The 25,954-nt window shown below is 44.8% G+C and overlaps 1 protein-coding gene across 3 annotated transcripts; it reads right to left on the reverse strand.

Moving 5' to 3' along the window:
• Window positions 1-1,307: 1,307 nt before the first annotated feature.
• DDX17 (DEAD-box helicase 17) lies at window positions 1,308-25,954 on the reverse strand. Of its 3 annotated transcripts, XR_011315032.1 has the most exons (14): window positions 25,735-25,954; window positions 18,829-18,964; window positions 13,812-13,908; window positions 12,790-12,923; window positions 12,479-12,544; window positions 12,247-12,388; window positions 10,988-11,148; window positions 10,677-10,849; window positions 10,476-10,586; window positions 10,327-10,388; window positions 6,339-6,398; window positions 4,361-5,546; window positions 3,594-3,830; window positions 1,308-2,602 (listed from the first exon to the last, which is right to left on the reverse strand). XR_011315032.1 is itself a non-coding variant. In XM_069737018.1 (13 exons), the coding sequence occupies exons 1-13, from the start codon at window positions 25,767-25,769 to the stop codon at window positions 2,193-2,195; spliced, it is 1,824 nt and encodes a 607-aa protein (XP_069593119.1). In that variant the 5' UTR covers window positions 25,770-25,954; the 3' UTR covers window positions 1,308-2,192. The 3 variants fall into 3 exon arrangements, 1 of the variants encoding a protein (XP_069593119.1); XR_011315031.1 differs by having other exon boundaries at window positions 3,594-5,546; XM_069737018.1 differs by lacking the exon at window positions 4,361-5,546.

Below are 25,954 nucleotides of genomic sequence, written 5' to 3' on the forward strand. Positions count from 1 at the left end.
GATTATCTCCTCCATTGTGTGCACTTTTAACAAGTGAATCCAAACGCGGATTTTACATGTGATGTTTTCCTTTTTGCCAGCGCTGGAAGTATATAAATATGAAGAGGAGCTAATCCATCTTCGTTGTGTGTAAGTAAGAATTGTAGTGATATCTTACTATAGGATGCCGATGTCCTTATTGACATCAGATATCAAGGTAAAAGTATTCAGTATGTGATTATCTAAGGTGGCGTCATACAGAGTGCGCACTGATCAAGTAGGATTCATGCCTGAAAAATCAACAGCAGTAACTTAGCAGATTTGTTCTGACCAGTCAGGCAGTAGCAGTAACTGTGACGATTCTTACTGACCACTCAGGCAGTAACTGTGCCGATTCTTACTGACCACTCAGGCAGTAACTGTGCCGATTCTTACTGACCACTCAGGCAGTAACTGTCGATTCTTACTGACCACTCAGGTAGTAACTGTGCCAATTCTTACTGACTACTCAGTAAGAATCGGCACAGTTACTGCCTGAGTGGTCAGTAAGAATTGGCACAGTTACTGCCTGAGTGGTCAGTAAGAATCGGCACAGTTACTGCTACTGCCTGAGTGGTCAGTAAGAATCGGCACAGTTACTGCTACTGCCCGAGTGGTCAGTAAGAATCGGCACAGTTACTGCCCGAGTGGTCAGTAAGAATCGGCACAGTTACTCAGGCAGTAACTGTGCCGATTCTTACTGACCACTCAGGCAGTAGCAGTAAGCTCCACACCAGAGCTTTATTGTCTCTAGAATGATGCTGCTAAGGAATTCGATAGTGGAGACATCTGTGGAACGTTCTGGAGGTTTGATTTTGGTCCAAACGTTATCCGGTGGGAGAAGTTGCTATATTTTGCTCCTACTGCAAAAATTTATGCATACAGGTCAACATCAGAAAGCATTACATTGGTTATGGGAAAGTATCAGGGGTGGTGTCTGCTTTCCCTCATTTGCCCTAGGAGAATTAAACTAGAATAACTGCAGATACATTCGCTATGCACCAATCCTCTGAAACAGATCTCGTTATAGAATCGTTACCCACAGTAAGTGGGGCTTAGCTTCATCTAAATCTGGGACTTTCCAAATGTTGACAAATTACAACTCCTAACATGCCACAAAGTCAGTTGTCTGCTAGGACCTGCTTAGTTATTTTACAACCCATCCTGACAAATCTACTTTTATTTTATCCACTAGGTAGTAGTCATTATAAATACAGCGCTGTACTCTATTACAGATCTAACCTTTTACCTACTCCCCACGATTTTCCATGACAAAAAACAAAAAGTCATCCTTTGAGACATTTTTATTTACAAAAAAACAAAATGGTATCAATCATGGATTTGGTGTGGGAACAAAGCTGCACTCTCAAAGCAACAGGGAGACTGCACTGTCAATAGAATTGCTACAATGTGTCATTTGTGAGCAGAGAAAAAACAAAAAACTTGACAGGAAGAAAAAAAATCTTGCAAGGAAGCCCTTCACTAGTATGGATGTAACCACTCTAGTGAGAAGAATCTCCCTTAAAAAAAAATATAGGGTGGAGGCTCTGGAAACCCATCATCACCTGAGATTTTGGTGAATGCAGCATCTCTATGGCAGTATCACTCCGTAAAAATAACATGTGACCAAGCTAAATAGTGGGCAGCTTGGTATAGCAGGGAGATGGGTGAAAAATGGGCAAAATGTAAGTAATGAACTATGAAAATAGACACAGATAAATAACAGCTGAAGGAGGGGAACATATGTGCTCATATTCAGGATTGGGTACCTACCTGGAGAAAAACAGAAATTAACAGGAAAAAAAAAGATTTTTTTGTACAAAACCAACAAATTACTGAATGTCTCACAGATGGGAACAGATACATGGAGGTAAAGGGATGTTTTAACACGAAGCAGAAAACCAACTACCCTTATCAATGGCCATCTTCCCCCATCATAGGCCTCCATACACAAAAAAAAAAACAAAAAAAACAAACAAACTGGAGAATCGTGGTCCTAAAATCATGTCAACGGTATGGAAATTGAAGAGGAGGTATTATGAGATTAAAGGTTTTTCCTCAAATTCGATTTCTTGCCGTTGACAAAACAAATCTCAACATATTCAGTTTAAAAAATAAAAGTATCTCGCACAACAGAACTGGAATAAAAAAAAATAAGTGAAGCAATGAATGAATCATTTTCGAGCAGGGGGCGGAGGAGGTGGGGGAGGGGGTGGGTACTGATAACTAGCTGCTTGATTCATATAGTTCAATAACGGAGTACCGGGCGGGGCGAACTGCTGGGACATCAGCGGCTGTGGTGCTTGGCCATATGCTGCCGCACCATAGCTGCCAGCTGCCCCTGCTGTAAATGCGCCCTGCCCGTAGCCATACTGGCTGGGCTGGAAGTTGGAACTCTGGCCTCCGTAACCATAAGTCAGACGACCCTGGTCTCTTCCAGTTCCATTGCTTGTCATTCCATCACGATTATTTCGGCCGTCGCGTCTGCCACCATCTTTGCCACGCATTCTCCGGTCACATTCTTCTTGGTACATCATGTTTGGGTTATTGCTGGTTGGAATACTACGGTATCTAGATCGGCCTCCTAAAAACAACGAGGCAGTTAGAGTATTTAATTTCTTTGCTTTTAAAAGTGAAGGGAATTTGTCACTAGGTTTTTGCTACTCATCTGAGAGCAGCAGTGTCAGGAAACAGATCCCCGACTCCAGTCATGTATCGCTTACTGGACTTTTTGCTATCATTTTTATCAAATCTGTTTTAAGTGTTGCAGATCTAGCAGTGCTCTGAATGCTAAGCTCTGTATAACCCCGCCAACACCACTGACTGGCAGCTTTCTACCCATGTACTGTGCACACAAAGCCGACAATCCGTTTGGGACAGGGTCAAACAGAGCTCATGAATATGGAGGAGTACTACTATTAATACTAGTCCTCTAGTGATAATCTCCTGCTGATAAAAGTGATTTTATCAAAACTACACTACGCAGTTCAGTAAGTGACACATCGCTGGAATCAAGATCCCTGCCTCTACATTATGCTGCTCTCAAATTATTGTGGCAGATTCCTTTTGAATCTGGCACCTGGTTTTTGTTACAGAGAGCACCATAATGTATGAGCAAAGACCCCGATTACAACAACGTATCACAGAGAGCACCATAATGTACGAGCAAAGACCCAGATTACAATAATGTATCACTTATTGGACTGTGTTTTGCCGTTTCAAGACAATCAGTGTTTGATCAGCAGAGAATCAGTACAGGAGAACTTCCCTCATGAACCCTAGTCAAACCATACCCCAGCGCTGATTAGCAGCTCTCCTAACTATACAATGTACACAGAAAGCTGTGGTGTGGTTATACACAGCTCAACAACTAGGCTTTGCTAGAACCGAAGCAGAGACAACTGATTATCATGACTGCTGCACCATACTAAGTAATACATCAGGGGAATCGGGGCTGCAACCAGATTACATAGCAAAAACCTGTGGACAGAATCCTTTTAGCATTTTTCAATCATTATGCATTACACAAGAGCTCAGTAGAACGGGTCTACTTTATCAGCACAAGAAAGGCTCACCTCCTCCACCACCACCACGTCCATGATCCACCAGCTGCATGAGTTTAGGATTGATAGTCTGGTTAGCTTCCTGCAGCACCTTGACCAGCTCACGAGCTTGTTTAAGGTTTCCTGGGGTGAAGAAAGTGTACGCTGTGCCTTTATTTGTGCTACGGGCCGTGCGTCCAATACGGTGCACATAATCCTCGGAGCTATTTGGGTAATCATAGTTAATGACGAACTTGACATCTTCCACGTCTGTTCAGCGATTAGGACAATTGATGTGTTGAGGAAAGTAATACAATTGAGGAAAGGAACAAGAAAAAAAATACAAAGTTAGGGAATTTAGGTAAGAACTAAAAAAACAAAAAGAAACATCCCACACATATGATAAAGGGGGCAAAATAAAAAGATGTAGGGAAAGGGGAAAATAAATTACCAACAAATCAACAATCGGATCCCTCCACTACGACTATTCTAAGAAATGCTATGAATTTTAGGACTAGCCCCTTCTGATCAAACATCTACATGTCTAATGAGTAAACCTTATGATCGGATACTATGATTTTGACAAACGTCTACTTTAATAACAAGGGATGCTAACTATTTTCTAAGAGAAAGCCATATACATTTACAAACATTAAATGTGTGAATCCACACCTGCAGAATTAAGGTTTATGCAAAGTGTTAAAATACATAATCCCGTGTATGACCAATCTTCTACACCTTTCATTAACAACTATGCTCACACTAAATCCCTTTGAGAAATAAATAATTTAAATGCACACATTTTCACAATCATTTGGTTCCTTATTATGAAGCTGAAGTCGAGCTACTCCATGGGATTCATCCTCGGGTGAGCTTTTGTCCGGACCGATGCACACTCCCTCAGTGACGTGGGGAACCAGCTGTTGCTAATCCCATCCGTTTGGCATTTAGCGGTCCTACCGCCTTCATCCATGGACACAGGGCCACCGAAGCAGGGAGCATGCATCAATTGTCCAGTCGCAGCAAGAGGTCCCAACGCGTGCTCTGGCTTGGCTAGATGCTTCTGTGGGAGAACCACTAGCTCCAACTCCAGCGAGCCTGTTAATATGCAAAGAGAGAACCCATCCTCCACCACTCATCTGCTGTGAGAACCCATCGGCCACCACCACTCATCTGCTGTGGACAGTTAACACACACCTGTGAAGTGGGAGCTCCACAGTGTAGTGTGCCCAGCCCACTACAGGAGAAATAAAATGGTGGCCTTGTATAGGTCTGTTTCTTATTACAGGAAGATTATTTATGAATGCTGCAGGCCATTTTAGCTTTATGGAGAAATTATGTAAAAAAATAAAAAAAATAAGTGGTTAGCTTGCTGAAATTTTGGGCTTCTTCAGGCTGGGAAGTTGTAAGTAGGGAAAAAGTTGATTTAAGTGGCATTTTTTTCTTTTAAGGCCACCAAGAAAATAGACAACGAAACATACCTTGCAGCATTCTAGCTCATTTTAAGATAGAGAGGAGGGCTAATATATTTGGAAATGGAGGAAGTCACAGGAGTCTGTAGAAAAAAAAATACAGCAGAAGGGGCAATTCTTCTGCTCGAAAGCCAAGCGACTTCCCAAGTCTTCCTTGGCTCGGAACTTTCCCACAGTTGCTCAGCAGATAGCATAGTGGGAAGCACCAGGTGATCTCCCTTCTAGAAAGGTGGTCCTTCTATTGAATATGGCATCATACCAGCAGCCATAAGGAAAAGGGGTGTACACCCATCTCAGCTGTCAGGGTGGAAAGCACACATTTTTGCACCCCGATGTAGAGTGGGAAAGTTAGGGGGGTGGAGATGCAGACCCAAAAACTGCCTCTTCAGTACAAGACCTTTGCGAGGGAAGAGTGTAAGAAGCCAGTGCCCTTTTAGCGGGGCAGCTTCCAGTGTTCATCTCCCCTCTATTTTCGACAGGCAGCTGGCCCTGTACTGAGAGTGATCTGCAGCCTCTGTCAAAAACAAACAAAAAAAAGATAAGATTTAATATTACAAAACTACTTTAAAAAGTTATATTTATACCTTATATATAAAATCCCTACAGTGAGCAGAACGATTTCATTACCAATAATACAACTTACCTGTCACCTAAGGCAAAATGTCACGCACAGCAGCTAGCCATGCATCGATTTATCATAGTAATAAAAAGAAGGCAACATAACTAATAGTGAAAGCCCTAGGGTTCCTACACAGTACCTCTGGTACATCACATTATCACACACTAGTGAACCACCTTTCCATTGGGGAGAAGGAGACCAGGAAGTTTTCGGAACATGATCATGTTTTGTCATTTAGCCAATGGTGAACTTCCACCAGGAGCAAACTCTCCAATCCTCAGTAATACATATAGAACATGCTAAAATCAGGCTCATCCTTCCATCAAGTAGGAAAATAATGGAATAAAACTAAAGAGTAGGAAGTCTGTAAGTAACAAGAAACAGACTCATTTAGGTTTTGATTTTCTATTAAGAGTATGGATGGGGCACTGACCAGGAAGGGAAGAAAAAAAAAATTATGGGAAGATAATACACTTCCCGCATTGTAGAAAAAGGCTAAGCAATCAATAAAACTAATATTCAAGAATAATTAATAGGCGATCCTAATTGCTCCCTAAAGATAATGGAAACAATGATAAAAACTGACATAATATCAGTCTTTATGTGGCTATAAAGGAAGCTTCATCTGTCCATAGCTTTATCTGTTAGGGAACGTATCGGCTGCATTCACCCTGTAATGTTACAAACCTAGACCTCGCGAGGCCACATCTGTAGCGATCAGAATCGGTGCTTTGCCACTGCGAAATTCTGTAAATGTAAGAAGCAAACAGTCACAAGTGTTTCTACTTTACTAATTCCATTCATTTGCTTCATAGATGCACAGCTAAGCAATTTTCTAAATAGTCTTCGCTAATTTTTGGCAGTCATTAAGAAAAAAAAACCATTCAAAGCTTATGTCTCTGCTCTCCTTCCTTCCCTGTGTAAGACCCCCATCACAAGTCCTGATATTTCCAGTAATGGAACAACCAGTACAGCTGCTATCCGTGTGCCATCTGGGTGCACCGTCCCTGCACACTACTGGAATAGAAACAAGATGTTTAGGCCCTAGATATGGGGTAGATGTATCGCACGGAAATCCAACGCTCATCAGAGCCGCCAAGTATTGCAGCGAGGCTGATGTGCATTGTAGTCTCTACCTGGCGCCTTTGACCAGCAGGAACTTTACTGCTATTTACTCTCGCTGGAGCCAGACTTGGGAACAGACTGACAGCGCTTCATGGGAACATTTTTACAAATAAATTGGCGAACGAGGGACTGACTCGTGTTTCTGTCTGTCTTTATGTTTTTCAGGTATCCATTTCTGGACTACATCAGATCCGTTGGATTACGGCTGACCTGCATGATGGGATTTTTTTTTTTTTTTTAAAGGAATAGTTTGAGGAAGTCTTTATTCAAATAAAGTGTTTTTTTAATTTTTTGATTACTGGGTTAATAACAGGGGTGTCTGATAGACACCTCTCCATTACTTACCATAGGGTTTGATGGCGGCTGTTATTTTTGACAAATCACAGCTGTCTTGAAGTCCAACTACCATTACCTCAATTGCCACCGCACCAGGGCAAGAGGGAAGAGCTGGGCAAAGTGCCAGAATTGGCTCATCTAAAAATATCAGCCCACCAGCTGTGGGATGGATATTTTTAGGCTGGGAAAGGCCCCACAACCATGAACCTTCCCAGCCTGATAAATCCACAGCTCTCTTTTGCTGGTTATTTAAAAAAAAAAAAAAATTTGATGTAAATACTTGTACAGTAAACTACACGCACAACACTAATAATATATCTCATAGATATCTTTCCATCTATAACCATATGCATCTATTATCTTTGTACATCTTTAAAAAGGGTATCCGACACTTTACAAAAAATGTACCTGAGCACGATCAGGCAGGCAATTGCATCTTACCTGTCTGTTGTGCAAAAGACACCATTCTTTCTTTAGAGAGCGGTCACAGAAGCTCCTGCCAGGGATTCATTCAGATAGAATAACGCCAGAAGGCCCGCCCTGCCGGCATAGGCAGCTGGATCCCAGGAAGGAGCGGTGTGTGACTGCTCTGTACCGGGGAAGAACAGGTGCTGATCACACCAAGCAGGTACGTTGTAATTGCCTGCCTGTAAGTTCTTAGGTACATTTTTTTTTGTTGTAAAGTCCCAGATACCCCTTTTAATATGTCATTTATGCTCTGCATTCTATTCCAGTACGTGTCACATAGATGGCACAGAGATATCACACTTTATGTCATCCATGTGAAGGACATATTGATGTCCGTGCTGCCAGAAAAAAACCGGTATGTCCACATGAGTGTCTGTGTGAACACACGGACATGTGTTCAGCCTCACAGATTATAATGAATGTGCATGTGCAAGTGTCTCCAGTACATGTGGAAACTGTCACCACACATACTGGAAACACTGACATGTGATGTAGGCCTTCAAGATAGGAGGAAAGAACTGTACACAGTTCTGCAGTGCAGAGAGGTAACAAAGTATCTAGTTTTATGGAGAGTGGAGATAACAGGCTGTAGACAAGGTGGAAAGCACAGTATTATACACCGACCTCACATCCAGGCCTATAATACTGGGAGAGACACTCCCTCAAGAGAAAAATCTGAAGCTTGGATCAAGCTTCAAAGTACAGTCATGGCCAAAAGTTTTGAGAATGAGACAAATATTAATTTTTCCAAAGTCTACTGCTTCATTTTTTCTAATGGCAATTTGCATATACTCCTGAATGTCAGAGTGATCAGCTTAACAGCAATTACTGTACTTGCAAAGTCAATATTTGCCCAGAAAATGAACTTTAACCCCCAAAACACATTTCAACATCATTGCAGTCCTGCCTTAAAAGGAGCAGCTAACATCGTTTTAGTGATTGATCCATTAACACAGGTGTGGGTGTTGATGAGCACAGGGCTGGCGATCAATCAGTCATGATTAAGTAAGAATGACATCACTGGACACTTTAAAAGGAGGCTGGTGCTTGGTATCATTGTTTCTCTTCAGTTAACCATGGTTATCTCTAAAGAAACACGTGCAGCCATCATTGCACTGCACAAAAATGGCCTAACAGGGAAGAGTATCGCAGCTACAAAGATTGCACCTCAGTCAACAATCTATCGCATCATCAAGAACTTCAAGGAGAGAGCTTCCATTGTTGTCAAAAAGGCTCCAGGGTGCCCAAGAAAGACCAGCAAGCGCCAGGACCATATCTTAAAACTGTTTCAGCTGCGGGATCGGACTACCAGCAGTGCCGAGCTTGCTCAGGAATGGCAGCAGGCTGGTGTGAGTGCTTCTGCACGCACTGTGAGGCGGAGACTCTTTGAGCAAGGCCTGGTTTCAAGGAGGGCAGCAAAGAATCCACTTCTCTCCAGAAAAAACATCAGGGACCGACTGATATTCTGCAAAAGGTACAGGGAGTGGACTGCTGAGGACTGGCACAAAGTCATTTTCTCTGATGAATCCCCTTTTCGATTGTTTGGGACATCTGGAAAACAGCTTATTCTGAGAAGAAGAGGTGAGCGCTACCACCAGTCTTGTCTCATGCCAACTGTAAAGCATCCTGAAACCATTCATGTGTGGGGTTGCTTCTCAGCCAAGGGAATCGGCTCACTCACAGTCTTGCCTAAAAACACAGCCATGAATAAAGAATGGTACCAGAATGTCCTCCAAGAGCAACTTCTCCCAACCGTCCAAGAGCAGTTTGGCGCCCAACAATGCCTTTTCCAGCATGATGGAGCACCTTGCCATAAAGCAAAGGTGATAACTAAATGGCTCATGGAACAAAACATAGAGATCTTGGGTCCATGGCCTGGAAACTCCCCAGATCTTAATCCCATTGAGAACTTGTGGTCAATCATCAAGAGACGGGTGGACAAACAAAAACCAACAAATTCTGGCAAAATGCAAGCATTGATTATGCAAGAATGGACTGCTATCAGTCAGGATTTGGTCCAGAAGTTGATTGAGAGCATGCCAGGGAGAATTGCAGAGGTCTTGAAGAAGAAGGGTCAACACTGCAAATATTGACTTGCTGCATTAACTCATTCTAACTGTCAATATAACCTATTGGTACTCATAATATGATTGCAATTATATTTCTGTATGTGATATAAACATCAGACAAACACTAATAAAAACCAGAGGGCAGCAGATCATGTGAAAATATAATTTTGGTGTCATTCTCAAAACTTTTGGCCATGACTGTACATATCAAGGGTCTGCAAATGAACGAAGGACTAAAAATTGCAGACTGAAACTTAGTGCAATTTTAATTACTAAAAGATAACCACTAATATGTAAAAAGCATTTAACTCTATATTGGTTGAAAGATAAGCAAGGGATTTGACGCTTTTTATATTTATCCATAAACATATTTAAATTAGTACAGTATTTTAGACCCATTTGGATTTAAAAAAAAAAAAAAAAAAAAGTACTGAAGACCCCGATTAAAAAGAATCAAGTTTTGCCACTGAAACTTGCCTATTCTGATCACCTCCAGCCACTAAAAAGAATTTCTTGTTCAATCGTCCTTCTATAATTTATTAGAATTCTACTGAAAAGTCAGAAATAACAATGTTTTGGGCTAGTTTGGAGCCTAAAAGTATAATGGTGTGTATGACTCCTTGACTACCATTTGTCAGAATTGCTTTACGAAAATTACTTTGTGATGGTTAACTTACCATTCAAGACCCAGTCTCGTTCCTGTTGACTCTTGTCCCCATGAATACACATAGCGGGCCACCTATAAAGTATATGCAAGAAGTAAAACACTTTTTATGGGCAAAGAGGAACAATAAACCAAACAGTAGAAGAATGTTTTGTGGCTTACCCATCACGCCTCATTCTGCGGGTGAGTTCATCACAGCGACGTTTGGTTTCTACAAATATAATAGTTTTGTTTTCTTTTTCTGCCATGATTTCTTCCATCAGTTGAATAAGTCTGAAAAAAAATGCATAAACAACAATAGGTCCTCAAAACATAAAAACTATTAATTAAAAAAAAAAAAAAAAACCCACACTTCACACTTACTTGTGATCCTTCTCATTCTCCATGCAAACATCAACGATCTGGAGGATATTATGATTGGCCGAGAGCTCCAAATTTCCTACATTGATCTGTACATAATCCCTCAAAAAGTCCTCAGCTAGTTGTCGCACCTCTTTTGGCCACGTGGCGCTCCACATTAGCGTTTGCCTGTCGGGCTAATCAAAATAAACAATTTCAGGATTTTGGGGCAAATCATCTACAAAAGCCAATAATAGCAGAGTCTAATAATGGAGGTAGAAATGTAAAATTATAGAAAATGTATAAGGAAAAACATAATATATACATATAAGTACCCTGATCTGGTCCACGATCTTGCGTATCTGTGGCTCAAAACCCATGTCAAGCATTCTGTCGGCTTCATCCAGCACAAGGTAGGTACACCGCCGCAAATTCGTTTTCCCCGCCTCCAGAAAGTCAATGAGTCTACCTGGGGTGGCAATGCAAATCTCCACACCTTGACATAAGACAAAAAAAATGCAATTAGTTCATGCAGCTGTCAAGCTCAGGTCAGGAGAGTCGTCAGCCAGTACAAGTTTTACAATGCGATTCTCGCAGGAGAAATACGGCAGTGTGACTCCAGCCTTAGGCTGCCGTCACACTAGCAGTATGTGGTCAGATTTTACATCAGTATTTGGAAGCCAAAACCAGGAGTGGAACAATTAGAGGAAAAGTATAATAGAAACATATGCACCACTTCTGCATTTATCACCCACTCCTGGTTTTGGCTTACAAATACTGATGTAAAATACTTTCCAAATACTGAACGTGTGACGGCAGCCTTGAGACACTGCAGCGTTTCAGAATCAACAGATTAAACAGCCATCCAGCGACTATAGGGAGCCATGAATAGTCCGACGACGTCCCCGGCCGGCTTCTCCCCAAACAGCTCCAGATGCTTGGTAGGCCTCTCCTTATGTAGGCACATCGGAGACACCCGTCATTCAACCGTGGTGGGGAGAAACCGGCCAGGGACCATATTAGACTAGTCAGGTTTCTCCCTATTGTCACCGGACAGATTTTCAAAGTAAAACATACATCACACAGCCAGGCTAAGGCCTCTTTCACACTTCCGTCGTTTGGCCAACGTCGCAATGCGTCGTTTTGGAGAAAAAAAACGCATCCTGCAAATTTACCCGTAGGATGCGTTTTTTCTCCATAGACTTGCATTAGCGACGCATGGCCACACGTCGCATCTGTCGTGCAACGGATGCGTTGTGATTTTGCGGCCCGTCGCAACGAAAAAACGTTCAATGTAACGGTTTTTCGTCCATCGGAACCGCCATTTCCGACCGCGCATGCGTGGCCGGAACTCCGCCCCCTCCTCCCCGGAACTTATAATGGGCAGCGGATGCGTCTGAAAACTGCATCCGCTGCCCACGTTGTGCACTATTTGCACAACGTCTGTCGGTACGTCGGGCCGACGGTTTGCGACGGCCCCGTACTGACGGAAATGTGAAAGAGGCCTAATTTATGTTGCCAGTGGTTCAAGCAGCATGAATCTAATGAAAGGTTCCCTTTAATACCATTTTTCCTACTACGCTTTTATTATTACCTCTCTCAAGATCACGTATCTGTGGACCCTTAGGAGCGCCACCATAAATGCAGGTACTCTTCAGCCGAGATGATTTTCCATATTCATCTGCTACTTGCTGTACTTGCTGAGCCAATTCTCTGGTTGGTGCAAGGACCAAACACTGCAACACACAAAGCATAGACAATGCTTAAAAGAGATTAAAAAAAATGTATTAACTTTTACAAATATTGTAAAGGAACTTTTTACGTACGATTGGCCCATCCCCTCGCTCCAGATAAGGCTGATGGTTGATGTGCACCATGGCTGGCAGCAGATACTTTAGAAAAAGAAAATCAAAATAAAGAGTTAAGAAATCAGACTATAAAAGCCATATAGATATTGGTATTTTCTCAGAATTACATAACCGCATTACTTTCCCTAAAACAGACACCGCCATTTTACTTTAATATTTAAAGATATTTTTAATGAAATGTCAGAACATTTCTACTCTGAGAACAAGCATGTCTTTAGAGGGATTGATGTTTTTTTTCAGTTGAAATATTTAGAAGGTAAAATAAATACCGCAAGTGTTTTTCCAGATCCAGTCTGGGCAATTCCCACCATGTCTCGACCACTCAATGCAAGCGGAAACCCCTGGCACTGGATAGGGGTGGGTTCCTTAAATCGCTGATCCACAAGAACATCAATAACATACTCTGCAGAATGAGAAAATAAACCAATATGAAACACTGGTAATACATCTTGTAAGCAGTAGTCATTGCCACAGTGGTAGCAGAACTAGGGATTAATGATGAGCGAATATACCGTATATACTCGAGATTTCTCGAGCACGCTCGGGGGTCCTCCGAGTATTTTTTAGTACTCGGAGATTTAGTTTTCCTCAACTCAGCTGAATGATTTACATCTCTTAGCCAGCTTGATTACATGTGGGGATTCACTAGCAACCAGGCAACCCCACATGTACTTATGCTGGCTAACAGATGTAAATCATTCAACTGCGGCGATAAAAACAATCTCCGAGCGCTAAAAAATACTCAGAGGACACCCAAGCATGCTCGAGAAATCTCGAGTATATTCGCTCACTATTACTATGGGCATACAGGTAAGAGAATGGTTAAACCAGTCTTACCTGTATGCTTCATAGCAGTGGTCAAGATGTTGAGAAATTAAATGTTTTATGTTAATGTTGTGTTCCAGGCTCTGGGGCATTCGGTGCTGGAAGAAATCCGTCTCCTCTCTTCATTATAAGAACACCCCACTCCCATGCACATCATACTGATCGATGACGTGCAGTTGCGGCACTGTAATCCCGCACATGGTCATGTGAGCCTCATCCGTCCTTCTGAGGGCAGTGTCTTTATCCTGCTTCTGCGCAGGCAGAGACTAGCTGGCGCATGCGAAGAAGCATGATGAAGACACTGCACACAGAAGGACGGATGAGACTCCCATAACCATGAAGGTGCACAGCGCTTGCGCGGGATTGCAGTGCCGCAACTCCACATCACCGGTCGTCTCGGGGCGACAGACTCCCTTAAAAGTGCAGAAAAACAAAAAAAATGAAAAGACTAAGTAGAACAACTTACGAGGAAAATTAGCCTGTTGGAAATCATAGACAGGTTTGGGGCAGTTTACCCCTCTGACTGTAATCTCTTTCTTTCTGCGCAGTTCTTCAACTTCATGCTGTATAATAACAGAAAATAACAGTAACTGTACGGCATTATACAAATATGCATCTATTAAAGAAAACTTCCCAACATTTGATTAAAATATAGAAGATCGAACGCTCAGAATCATGGGATACGCGACACGGACACCCTTTGCATAACATACTTGGCCTGACCTTACTTTCTCTTCTTTAGCCGTGCCCCAGCACTGACTGACAGCCGGGTCTAATGCTGAGCTGCTGTCAGTCAGTCCTGGGCACGGTTTCAGCTGCCACTCTCTACACAAGAGTGGTGACTGAACAAGCGCCAGTATTCTTGACAAAGACCCATTGGGTCGAAACGTTGCTGTTTGGTGGCTCAATAAACTGATTCGTTTTGGACTATACACCTGGATGGAGCGCTGTCATTTCATTGCCTGAGTCTTCTGTGGTCCTAGTGGGTTCTCTGGACCGGGACGAGCGCTCCGGGCTGTGAGTGCTGTTGGCCATCTTTTCTTTTTCTTGAACAAGCGCCAGTGTCGCCCCCATGACAGACACCCGAACACTGCTGGGAGGAATAAAGTTAATTTCCTCCTGGCAGCGGGGCTCTCACTATTAGGCCGGCTTCACACTCAGCGTATGAAAATACGGTCCGTATATTACGGCCGTAATACGCTGAAATGTCCCGAAAATAGTGGTCCGTAGCTCCTCCGTAGGCAGGGTGTGTCAGCGTTTTTTGCGCATGGCATCCTCCGTATGTAATCCGTATGGCATCCGTACTGCGTGGTTTTCTCGCTGGCTTGCAAAACCAACATACCGCTTATATATAGAGATATATATATATATATATATATATATATAGAGATATATATATATATATATATATATATATATATATATATATATATATATATATATATATATATATATATATATATATATATATATATATATATATATATATATATATATATATATATATATATATATATATCAATAGACACATATATGTATATATATTAATATTTATTCCAGCGCTATACAGCTTGAAAGCCGGTAATTCAATTACCGGCTTTTTCTTTCTCCTTCCTAAAAGCCGACATGATTTGAGACATGGTTTACATACAGTAAACCATGTCTTCTCTCCATTTTTTTTGCAGATTCCACACTACTAATGTCAGTAGAGTGTATCTGCAAAATTTGGCCGTTCTAGCTCTTAAAATAAAGGGTTAAATGGCGGAAAAAATTGGCGTGGGCTCCCGCGCAATTTTCTCCGCCAGAGTAGTAAAGCCAGTGACTGAGGGCAGATATTAATAGCCTGGAGAGGGTCCATGGTTATTGGCCCCCCCCCGGCTAAAAATATCTGCCCCCAGCCACCCCAGAAAAGGCACATCTGGAAGATGCGCCTATTCTGGCACTTGGCCACTCTCTTCCCATTCCCGTGTAGCGGTGGGATATGGGGTAATGAAGGGTTAATGCCACCTTGCTATTGTAAGGTGACATTAAGCCTAATTAATAATGGAGAGGCGTCAATTATGACACCTATCCATTATTAATCCAATTGAATGAAAGGGTTAAATAAAACACAAACACATTATTTAAAATTATTTTAATGAAATAAAAACAATGGTTTTTGGAGTATTTTATTCTACGCCCAATCCAATCACTGAAGACCCTCGTTCTGTGAAAGAAAAAACATAATAAACCAACAATATACTTACCCTCCGCAGATCTGTAACGTCCAACGATGTAAATCCTTCTGAAGGGGTTAAAACATTTTGCAGCAAGGAGTTCCGCTAATGCAGGCTGCTCCTCGCTGCAAAACCCCGGGGAATGAGTCTAAATATAGATCAATGAGCTATATTTAGCTTCATTTGCGGTGAGGCGCCCTCTGCTGGCTGTTTATAGATCGTGGGAACTTGCCTAGAAAGCCTGGGAGCTTTCTAGGAAATTTCCCACGATCTATGAACATCCAGCAGAGGGCGCCTCACCGCAAATGAAGCTAAATATAGCTCATTGATCTATATTTAGACTCATTCCCCGGGGTTTTGCAGTGAGGAGCAGCCTGCATTAGCAAAGCTCCTTGCTGCAAAATGTTTTAACCCCTTCAGAAGGATTTACATCGTTGGACGTTACAGATCTGCGGAGGGTAAGTATATTGTTGGTTTATTATGTTTTTCTTTCACAGAACGAGGGTCTTCAGTGATTGGATTGGGCGTAGAATAAAATACTCCAACAACCATTGTTTTTATTTCATTAAAATAATTTTAAATAATGTGTTTGTGTTTTATTTAACCCTTTCATTCAATTGGATTAATAATGGATAGGTGTCATAATTGACGCCTCTCCATTATTAATTAGGCTTAATGTCACCTTACAATAGCAAGGTGGCATTAACCCTTCATTACCCCATATCCCACCGCTACACGGGAATGGGAAGAGAGTGGCCAAGTGCCAGAATAGGCGCATCTTCCAGATGTGCCTTTTCTGGGGTGGCTGGGGGCAGATATTTTTAGCCAGGGGGGGGCCAATAACCATGGACCCTCTCCAGGCTATTAATATCTGCCCTCAGTCACTGGCTTTACTACTCTGGCGGAGAAAATTGCGCGGGAGCCCACGCCAATTTTTTCCGCCATTTAACCCTTTATTTTAAGAGCTAGAACGGCCAAATTTTGCAGATATACTCTACTGACATTAGTAGTGTGGAATCTGCAAAAAAAATGGAGAGAAGACATGGTTTACTGTATGTAAACCATGTCTCAAATCATGTCGGGTTTTAGGAAGGAGAAAGAAAAAGCCGGTAATTGAATTACCGGCTTTCAAGCTGTATAGCGCTGGAATAAATATTAATATATATACATATATGTGTCTCACTGACATATATATATATATATACCTATTCTATGTGTACACATTTATTCTACCTATTGGACTGTAAGCTGTCAGTGTGATTTTACTGTACACCGCACTGAATTACCGGCTTTTCTCTCTAACAGCGCTGCGTATTTCTCGCAAGTCACACTGCTTGTCCGTGTGTAATCCGTATTTTTCACGCTTCCATACTTTCATTGGCGTATTTCTTGCGCAGTACGGTGACAAACGCAGCATGCTGCGATTTTGTACGGCCGTAGAAAGCCGTATAATACTGATCAGTAAAATACGGCAGATAGGAGCAGGGGCATAGAGAATAATTGTGCCGTATTTTTTGCGAGTTTTACGGACGTAGTTTCTGCGCTCTTACGTCCGTAAAACTCGCAAGTGTGAAGCCGGCCTTATCCTGCAGATTAACTCCATACCTGCAGGTTAATAGCATTTTTTTCATGTGACAAGTTCCCTTTAAAGGTTTGGGACCTACTAAGATGGCCGTTGTGATGTGGCTTTAAAAGATTTATGAGGAACCTTACTAAATTTTGCTTATCGCTACGGATGGATGTGTATTTGGATGTGCGATTATTGCCTTTTTTCTAGTCATGTTCAGCACTGCTGTATAATGTACTTCGTTGTTAGAGATGGGGAAATAAAAAACAAAAACTGTGGGCTCACTTCGGAAATACCAGAGCAGCTAGCCTAGATCCACTAGTCAGTGATAAGTGACAAATTAGCGCTTTGAGGGTATGTGCACACGTCCGGATTTTTAGCGTTTTTTTTTGCGGAATTTCGCTATAAAAACGCTATAATTCCGCATCAAAAACGCTAAAAATATGCATCCTATCATTTAGAATGCATTCCGGATTTTTTGTTCAGATGGATGCGTTTTTTACCGCAAAAAAAACGCATTCCGCAAAAAAAATGAACATGCTCATTTTTTTTGCGGATTTTTTGCGGATTTCTTAGCCAAAATGACTTTCAGGGAAAAAAAAAAAACACAAAAATTCCGCAAAAAATCCGCGCAAATACCGGAAAAAATCAGCGCGGAAAAAAACGCGAATTTCTGCCAGAAATCTCCGGATTTTGTCAGGAAAAAAACCTGACGTGTGCACATACCCTTAAAGAAGGAAAAAACAAATAAAAGTTACCCAACATGCTAGGTGCGATTTAAAGGGAACCTGTCACCCCGAAAATCGCGGGTGAGGTAAGCCCACCGGCATCAGGGGCTTATCTACAGCATTCTGTAATGCTGTAGATAAGCCCCTGATGTTACCTGAAAGAGGAGAAAAAGACGTTATATTATACTTACCCAGGGGCGGTCCCGCTGCTGGTCAGGTCAGATGGGCGTCTCCGGTCCGCTGCGGCGCCTCCTATCTTCATTACAAGACGTCATCTTCTGATCTTCAGCACGGCTCCGGCGCAGGCGTACTTTGCTCTGCCCTGTTGAGGGCAGAGGATAGTACTGCAGTGCGCAGGCTCCGGAAAGGTCAGAGGCCCGGCGCCTGCGCACTGCAGTACTATCCTCTGCCCTCAACAGGGCAGAGCAAAGTACGCCTGCGCCGGAGCCGTGGCTGAAGATCAGAAGATGACGTCTTGTAATGAAGATGGGAGGCGCCGCAGCGGACCGGAGACGCCCATCTGACCTGACCAGCAGCGGGACCGCCCCTGGGTGAGTATAATATAACATCTTTTTCTCCTCTTTCAGGTAACATCAGGGGCTTATCTACAGCATTACAGAATGCTGTAGATAAGCCCCTGATGCCGGTGGGCTTACCTCACCCGCGATTTTCGGGGTGACAGGTTCCCTTTAAATACCGTACACACATTGTAGGCTATAAAGCCCATGCAACCGTACAATACCAATGACAGACTACTGAGCGGTGTTACACACTAGTGCTAGACAGCTGGCTTTACTTACCCTACTAGCTCATCTATAAGACTCTTCCTAACCTATGACATTACACTTTCTATTGTGCCCGCTGGACCATCACTTCTCGGTAGCCGTCACCTTCAGAGCAGTGTAAAACCAATTAAATAAAAGCTATAAAGGACTCGGAGGTCACAAGCTGCAGAGATCAGGATTTTCTTACCATTGCCATGTGAAGTACTTCAGGATGCTCAGTGTAAAAGTTCTTCTCAAACTTTGGAAGCTCATTCAAATCCCAGCGCTTCTTGCGAAGGCGTTCTCCTGGGTTACCAAATTTTGGAAAGCGAGAGCCACCGGCACTACATTAGTGGACAAAGAGACCTTAAGTGTCAAATATTGCTAATAAGTTTAGTGAGCCGTCTTACATGAAATGTCCAACACGGATACCTATGACCAAGATTGAGCTGGGTGTCAAGCATGTGCCCCCTGGGGCAGACCACCTGGGCTCAGATCAGCAGTATATAATTAGGGTGGTTTGGGCAAATACTGGGGTGCCAGGTACAGCCCAGGCCGATCACAGCAGCCAAAAGGTGCGGGAGGATGAGAAGACTGTTGGGCTGTCACGTGGAGATTCAGCAGCCCAGTCTGAGCCGCCTCTATTGCATTTCCCCCATGAAGCCGAGCCGTCAGACTATAGCAAATGCTCTTTCCATGGTGAGTTTTTATTTTCCTAAAGCGATTTTGAGGGGTTTTCTTGAAACATTTTTTGCAGGCTTCTGATTGGACAATGCCTAGTTTGTAGCGTGTTCCATCATGAGACACTTTAATGTTGTGACATGCACTTATGGTCTCCAACCAGACTTTTTTTTTTTTTTTTCAAAACGTTAAGAAAAATGCTCCAAAATCTGAACATATGAGCAGCAAGTTGTTTTACAATAGAAATGGATATGACGAGTCTAAGGCCATGTTCACACAGTGCGTTTTTTACCGCGGAACCGCGGCAGTTTTGCCGCTGCGGTTCCGCAGCTGTTTTCCATGCAGGGTACAGTACACTGTACCCTATGGAATACAGGACACACTGTGCACATGGTCCGGAAATTGTAAAAAAAAAAGACGCGCTGAATAGCTCCCGGAAAAAAGAAGGAGCATGTCAATTCTTTTTCCGGAGCCGCAGCGGTTCTGCACCCATAGACCTCCATTGTGAGGTCCAAACCGCAGTAAAACCCGCAGATCAAAAATATATCTGCGGGTTTTACTGCGGTTTGATGTGCAGAACCGCTGCAGCAGGAAGTGCGGGGGAGCGGGCGGAAGTGCGTGGGCGGAGTGTGGCTGCCCCCCCCCGTGTTCCGATCCCGCCCCCCCGTGCTCCGATGCCCCCCCCCAGTGCTCCGATGCCCCCCCCAGTGCTCCGATGCCCCCCCCGTGCCCTAATCTCCCCCCCTTATACTCACCCGGCGTCCCGGTGTCCGTCCGGCCGTCTTCTCCCTGGGCGCCGCCATCTTGCAAACTGGCGGGCGCATGCGCAGTGCGCCCGCCGAATCTGCCGGCCGGCAGATTCGTTCCAAAGTGCATTTTGATCACTGAGATATAACCTATCTCAGTGATCAAAATAAAAAAATAGTAAATGACACCCCCCCCCCCACTTTGTCACCCCCATAGGTAGGGACAATAAAAAAAATAAAGAATTTTTTTTTTTTTTTTTTCACTAAGGTTAGAATAGGGTTAGGGGTAGGGTTAGGGGTAGGGTTAGGGGTAGGGTTAGGGGTAGGGTTAGGGGTAGGGTTAGGGGTAGGGTTAGGGTATTTTCAGCCATTTTAACCCTAAAAAAATTCCTAGAAAACACACAGACTCTGGCTAGAAAACTGCATCAAAAAAACGCATCAAAAAACGCATCAAAAACGGACCAAAAAAGGACCAAAAAAAGGACCTGCGTTTTCTGCCAAGAGCTGCAGTTTTTTAAAAAACAGTCAGGAAAAAAAAAGGATGGAAATCCTGAACGTGTGAACATACCCTTAGCGTTTTTTGGCGGCCCTGTGTGCACACATCTTACAGGGAATCTGTCAGTACAGTTTTGATATTTAATCTGAGATCTGCATAATATAGGGCAGAGAGCCCGATTCCAGGGCTGAGTCATTTATTAGGCTTTATTCTGTAGTTTAAACACAGTGTTTTATTAATAGGAGATCATTACTGCAGGACTTGCTGTCATGTGCAGGGCAGTCCAGCTAGTCTGTGCCACTGATTGGCAGCTTGCGGACAAAGTACACAGGAAGCTTCCAATCAGGTGTGTGGGCGGGGTTACACAGAGCAGAAGACTGCATCAGACAAAAAGAAGTACGGTAGGTATTCTATCAAAACTGCACCAAGCAGCAGTAAGTGACATCACTGGAACCAGGGTTTCCTGCCTTACATCATGCTGCAATCAGATCACACTGCAAAATCCTTCCGACAGATTCCCTTTAATTCTACAGCAAAGTTTTAAAAACATTTTCAGGTTATAATTTTTGCCCTTCATCAGCTGCTACAAGAACAAATGAGAAGACAAAAGAAAACTTTAACAGAGAACCAGTCAGCAGGATTTAGCCTATAAACATAAAAGAATAAAGACATGGCTAGAATGGCGCAATGATGCCGATTAATATGATCCGCCAAAATCTCTATCTGCACATTCTCCACCTCCGGCGCCATTTTATTGAAGTCCTGCACACAGGACTCCCGATTACCACTGCACGCGACGCCCACACGATGGCGGCACAGAATTTTAAAAAGGAGGCAGGTCAGTGAATAATTAGTGACCTGTACAAGAAGCAGAGGGGGATGGAGCGGAGAACGAGAAGAAGACCCTACCCCCATGTCTTAAGCCCCCGTCACACATAGCGAGATCGCTAGCGAGATCGCTGCTGAGTCACAAGTTTTGTGACGCAACAGCGATCTCAGTAACGATCTCGCTATGTGTGACACGTAGCAGCGACCAGGCCCCTGCTGTGAGATCGCTGGTCGTGTCGGAATGGCCTGGGCCATTTTTTGATCGTTGAGGTCCCGCTGGGTAACACACATCGCTGTGTTTGACACCTTACCAACGACCTCGCTGACAGGACGTCCCATTGAATCATCATGAAATAGCATTGTTCTACAGGTCGCTACAGGTCGCCGCATCGCTGCTGCGTCGTTGGTGAGATCTCACTGTTTGACATCTCACCAGCGACCACATAGCGACGCGTGAGCGATCCCCGACAGGTCGTATCGTTGTCGGAATCGCTCAAGCGTCGCTATGTGTGACGGGGCCTTTACCCCGAATCACACAGAAGACGTCATCTTCTGAAAACTTCATAAGGTGAATATTCAGCTGCCACTGAGTGGATGCCTTCACATCAGTATCATATTCATCAGAATCACAGCACCATTATAGCCTTGTCTTTAGCTTATGGGGATAAATCCTGCCGATTATCAAAAAACCCTTCTGCTTTAGGCTGGGTTCGCATTGCGTCCCCCCAATCCGTTAAGACGGACTACGTTACACCGCGGCATAACGCGGTGTAACGTAGTCCGGTAACGCCGCCATTGAATGCAATGTCGGACGCATCACTAGCGCATGCCCACAATGGGCGTGCGCTAGCCATGTGCCGTCATTGAGTGACGGACCCTGAGACGCGGGCTGCAGCGTTTCCAGGTCCGTCACTACTAGCGCAGATAGAGCTAGCAGATGCTCTATCTGGGCTAGAGTGTTGCCATAACGGCACTTGCGTTAACAGCAGCCCGTTAATGTATGTGTTTAACGGGCTGCTATTAACGCAATGTGAACCCAGCCTTACCCACCCTGCCCAAGTTCATGGTACTGCAGTACAGTACAGTGGCACAGCTCTGTACACCGTGTAGTGGCCATGAACAGTACTGCAGGCACTAGCACAGCTCTGTACATCGTGTAGTGGCCATGAACAGTACTGCAGGCACCAGCAGTGGCACAGCTCTGTACATCGTGTAGTGGCCAAGAACAGTACTGCAGGCACCAGCACTGGCACAGCTCTGTACACCGTGTAGTGGCCGGGAACAGTACTGCAGTCACCAGCAGTGGCACAGCTCTGTACACCGTGTAGTGGCCGGGAACAGTACTGCAGGCACCAGCAGTGGCACAGCTCTGTACACCGTGTAGTGGCCGGGAACAGTACTGCAGGCACCAGCAGTGGCACAGCTCTATACAGTGTAGTGGCCGAGAACGGTACTGCAGGCACCAGAAGTGGCATAGCTATGCACAGTGTAGTGGCCGAGAACAGTACTGCAGGCACCAGCAGTGGCACAGCTCTGTACATGGTGTAGTGGCAGAGAACAGTGCTGCAGTCACCAGCAGTAGCACAGCTTTGTACACTGTGTAGTGGCCGGGAATGGTACTGCAGGAACCAGCAGTGGCACAGCTTTGTACACCCTGTAGTAGCCGGGAAGGGTACTACAGTCACCAGCAGTGGCACAGCTCTGTACACTGTGTAGACGGTGGGAATGGTACAGCAGGCACCAGCAGTGGCACAGCTCTGTACACTGTGTAGAGGGTGGGAATGGTACAGCAGGCACCAGCAGTGGCACAGCTCTGTACACTGTGTAGAGGGTGGGAATGGTACAGCAGGCACCAGCAGTGGCACAGCTCTGGACACTGTGTAGAGGGTGGGAATGGTACAGCAGGCACCAGCAGTGGCACAGCTCTGTACACAGTGTAGTGGCCGAGAACAGTACTGCAGGCACCAGCAGTGGCACAGCTCTGTACATTGTGTAGTGGCCGGGAATGATACTGCAGGCACCAGCAGTGGCACAGCTATGTACACCCTGTAGTGGCCGGGAATGATACTGCAGGCACCAGCAGTGGCACAGCTCTGTACATCGTGTAGTGGCCGGGAATGATACTGCAGGCACCAGCAGTGGCACAGCTCTGTACACCCTGTAGTGGCCGGGAATGGTACTGCAGGCACCAGCAGTGGCACAGCTCTGTACACAGTGTAGTGGCCGAGAACAGTACTGCAGGCACCAGCAGTGGCACAGCTCTGTACATTGTGTAGTGGCTGGGAATGATACTGCAGGCACCAGCAGTGGCACAGCTCTGTACACCGTGTAGTGGCCGGGAATGATACTGCAGGCACCAGCAGTGGCACAGCTATGTACATCGTGTAGTGGCCGGGAATGGTACTGCAGGCACCAGCAGTGGCACAGCTCTGTACACCGTGTAGTGGCCGGGAATGGTACTGCAGGCACCAGCAGTGGCACAGCTCTGTACATCGTGTAGTGGCCGGGAATGGTACTGCAGGCACCAGCAGTGGCACAGCTCTGTACACCGTGTAGTGGCTGGGAATGATACTGCAGGCACCAGCAGTGGCACAGCTCTGTACATCGTGTAGTGGCCGGGAATGGTACTGCAGGCACCAGCAGTGGCACAGCTCTGTACACCGTGTAGTGGCCGGGAATGGTACTGCAGGCACCAGCAGTGGCACAGCTCTGTACATCGTGTAGTGGCCGGGAATGGTACTGCAGGCACCAGCAGTGGCACAGCTCTGTACATCGTGTAGTGGCCGGGAATGGTACTGCAGGCACCAGAAGTGGCACAGCTCTGTACATCGTGTAGTGGCCGGGAATGGTACTGCAGGCACCAGAAGTGGCACAGCTCTGTACACCGTGTAGTGGCCGGGAATGATACTGCAGGCACCAGAAGTGGCACAGCTATGTACAACATGTAGTGGCCGGGAATGATACTGCAGGCACCAGAAGTGGCACAGCTCTGTACATCGTGTAGTGGCCGGGAATGGTACTGCAGGCACCAGCAGTGGCACAGCTCTGTACATTGTGTAGTGGCCGGGAATGGTACTGCAGGCACCAGAAGTGGCACAGCTCTGTACATCGTGTAGTGGCCGGGAATGGTACTGCAGGCACCAGCAGTGGCACAGCTCTGTACACCGTGTAGTGGCCGGGAATGGTACTGCAGGCACCAGAAGTGGCACAGCTCTGTACATCGTGTAGTGGCCGGGAATGGTACTGCAGGCACCAGCAGTGGCACAGCTCTGTACATTGTGTAGTGGCCGGGAATGGTACTGCAGGCACCAGCAGTGGCACAGCTATGTACAACATGTAGTGGCCGGGAATGGTACTGCTATACCATGTAGTCACATCGCGAGTGGTCAGTCATGGATTCACATACAAGCAATTTGTGTAACCGTTGTCATGTAACCAAAGGCACACAACACATGAGGTCACATGACTACAAACTCATTGCAAATACGGAATCACAGCTCAGCAGACTTTTTTCAGTGGGAAAAGCTCTTTAATTCCAAAAGAGTGGCACGTCAGGAGATTTTCTGCACGGCCATCACATCTATAAGGCTATGTGCACACGTTGCAGATGTGACTGTGGAATTTTCTGTGCAGATTCTGCATTTCTTGGTAGAAACCGCAGGTCAGAATCTGTGCCTATTTTTGATATGTGCAGACGGTACAGATTTTTGTGCAAGTGCAATTTCTTCCCTTTTTTTTTTTTACCCCTGCAGATTTCTATTATGGAATGGGTGCAGAAACGCAGCAATCTGCAAAAATAATTGACATGGTCCTTTTTTTGAATTTGCTGCATTTTCCGTGCAGATTTTTTCCGCACCATTAGCACAGCAGTTTTTTGCCATTGATTTGCATTGTACTGTAAATCACTTGCAGATTTGCAGCGTTTCCGCGAGGAAAAAAAACTGCAGATCTGCAGGAAATCAGCAACGTGTGCACATAGCCTATATATTTACGGCAGCCATAGAATCATTGTGATTGTCCCTCATCAGGCCACGTTCACTCAACGCAGAAAATGTCACTTGTGTACGATTTGGTTGTGGATTTCAACCTGCTCCATTACGAAGCATGAAATCGGGTGAAATCCGCAGCGAAATCGCACTGCAGACTGGAGAGCGCTCCTCGCGCAGAACACAAAGCCGCAGCAGTGTGATCGCCCTGAAAATGGCTGCGGATGTGCAGTGCGGACACAGACGTGTGAACTTGGCCGAAGGGAGGCTCCGCACACTGCCGGCCAGCACTTCTCCCCATGGCGGGAATGTGGCAGAAAACAGACACCATCTTTCCGCCATTACTGCTACTGAATCACGGAGAACACGATCCTCACCCGCCCCGGTCACGATCCATAAAGCTTCCCCTCATTCTGCCGTCGCCGTAAAACGATGAAACTGTCGGAAACAGCCTGTAGCCGTATGTCACACAACGTGCAGAGCAAAGGAGGATGATTATCCTTTTCTTCTCAGGCTAAACTGCGGGAACTGAGGACGTGGACCGTTAACAGCTGTCCTCTGCAAGCGCGCCAGCACAAAATGGCCGCCGTCGTCTTC

Source organism: Ranitomeya imitator, chromosome 8 (assembly GCF_032444005.1).
Source record: "Ranitomeya imitator isolate aRanImi1 chromosome 8, aRanImi1.pri, whole genome shotgun sequence".
Classification (NCBI taxonomy): domain Eukaryota; kingdom Metazoa; phylum Chordata; class Amphibia; order Anura; family Dendrobatidae; genus Ranitomeya; species Ranitomeya imitator.

What these genes read in the sequence shown, in the direction of transcription:
- DDX17 (XM_069737018.1), bottom strand. Translation starts at nt 25,769, where the DNA reads ATGAGGGGAAGCTTTATGGATCGTGACCGGGGCGG. An exon ending in ATGGATCGTGACCGGGGCGG is followed by an intron (nt 18,965 to 25,734) that starts GTGAGGATCGTG and finishes CCACTAATGTAG; the next exon opens with TGCCGGTGGCTCTCGCTTTC. An exon ending in ACGAGACTGGGTCTTGAATG is followed by an intron (nt 6,399 to 10,326) that starts GTAAGTTAACCA and finishes TTACATTTACAG; the next exon opens with AATTTCGCAGTGGCAAAGCA.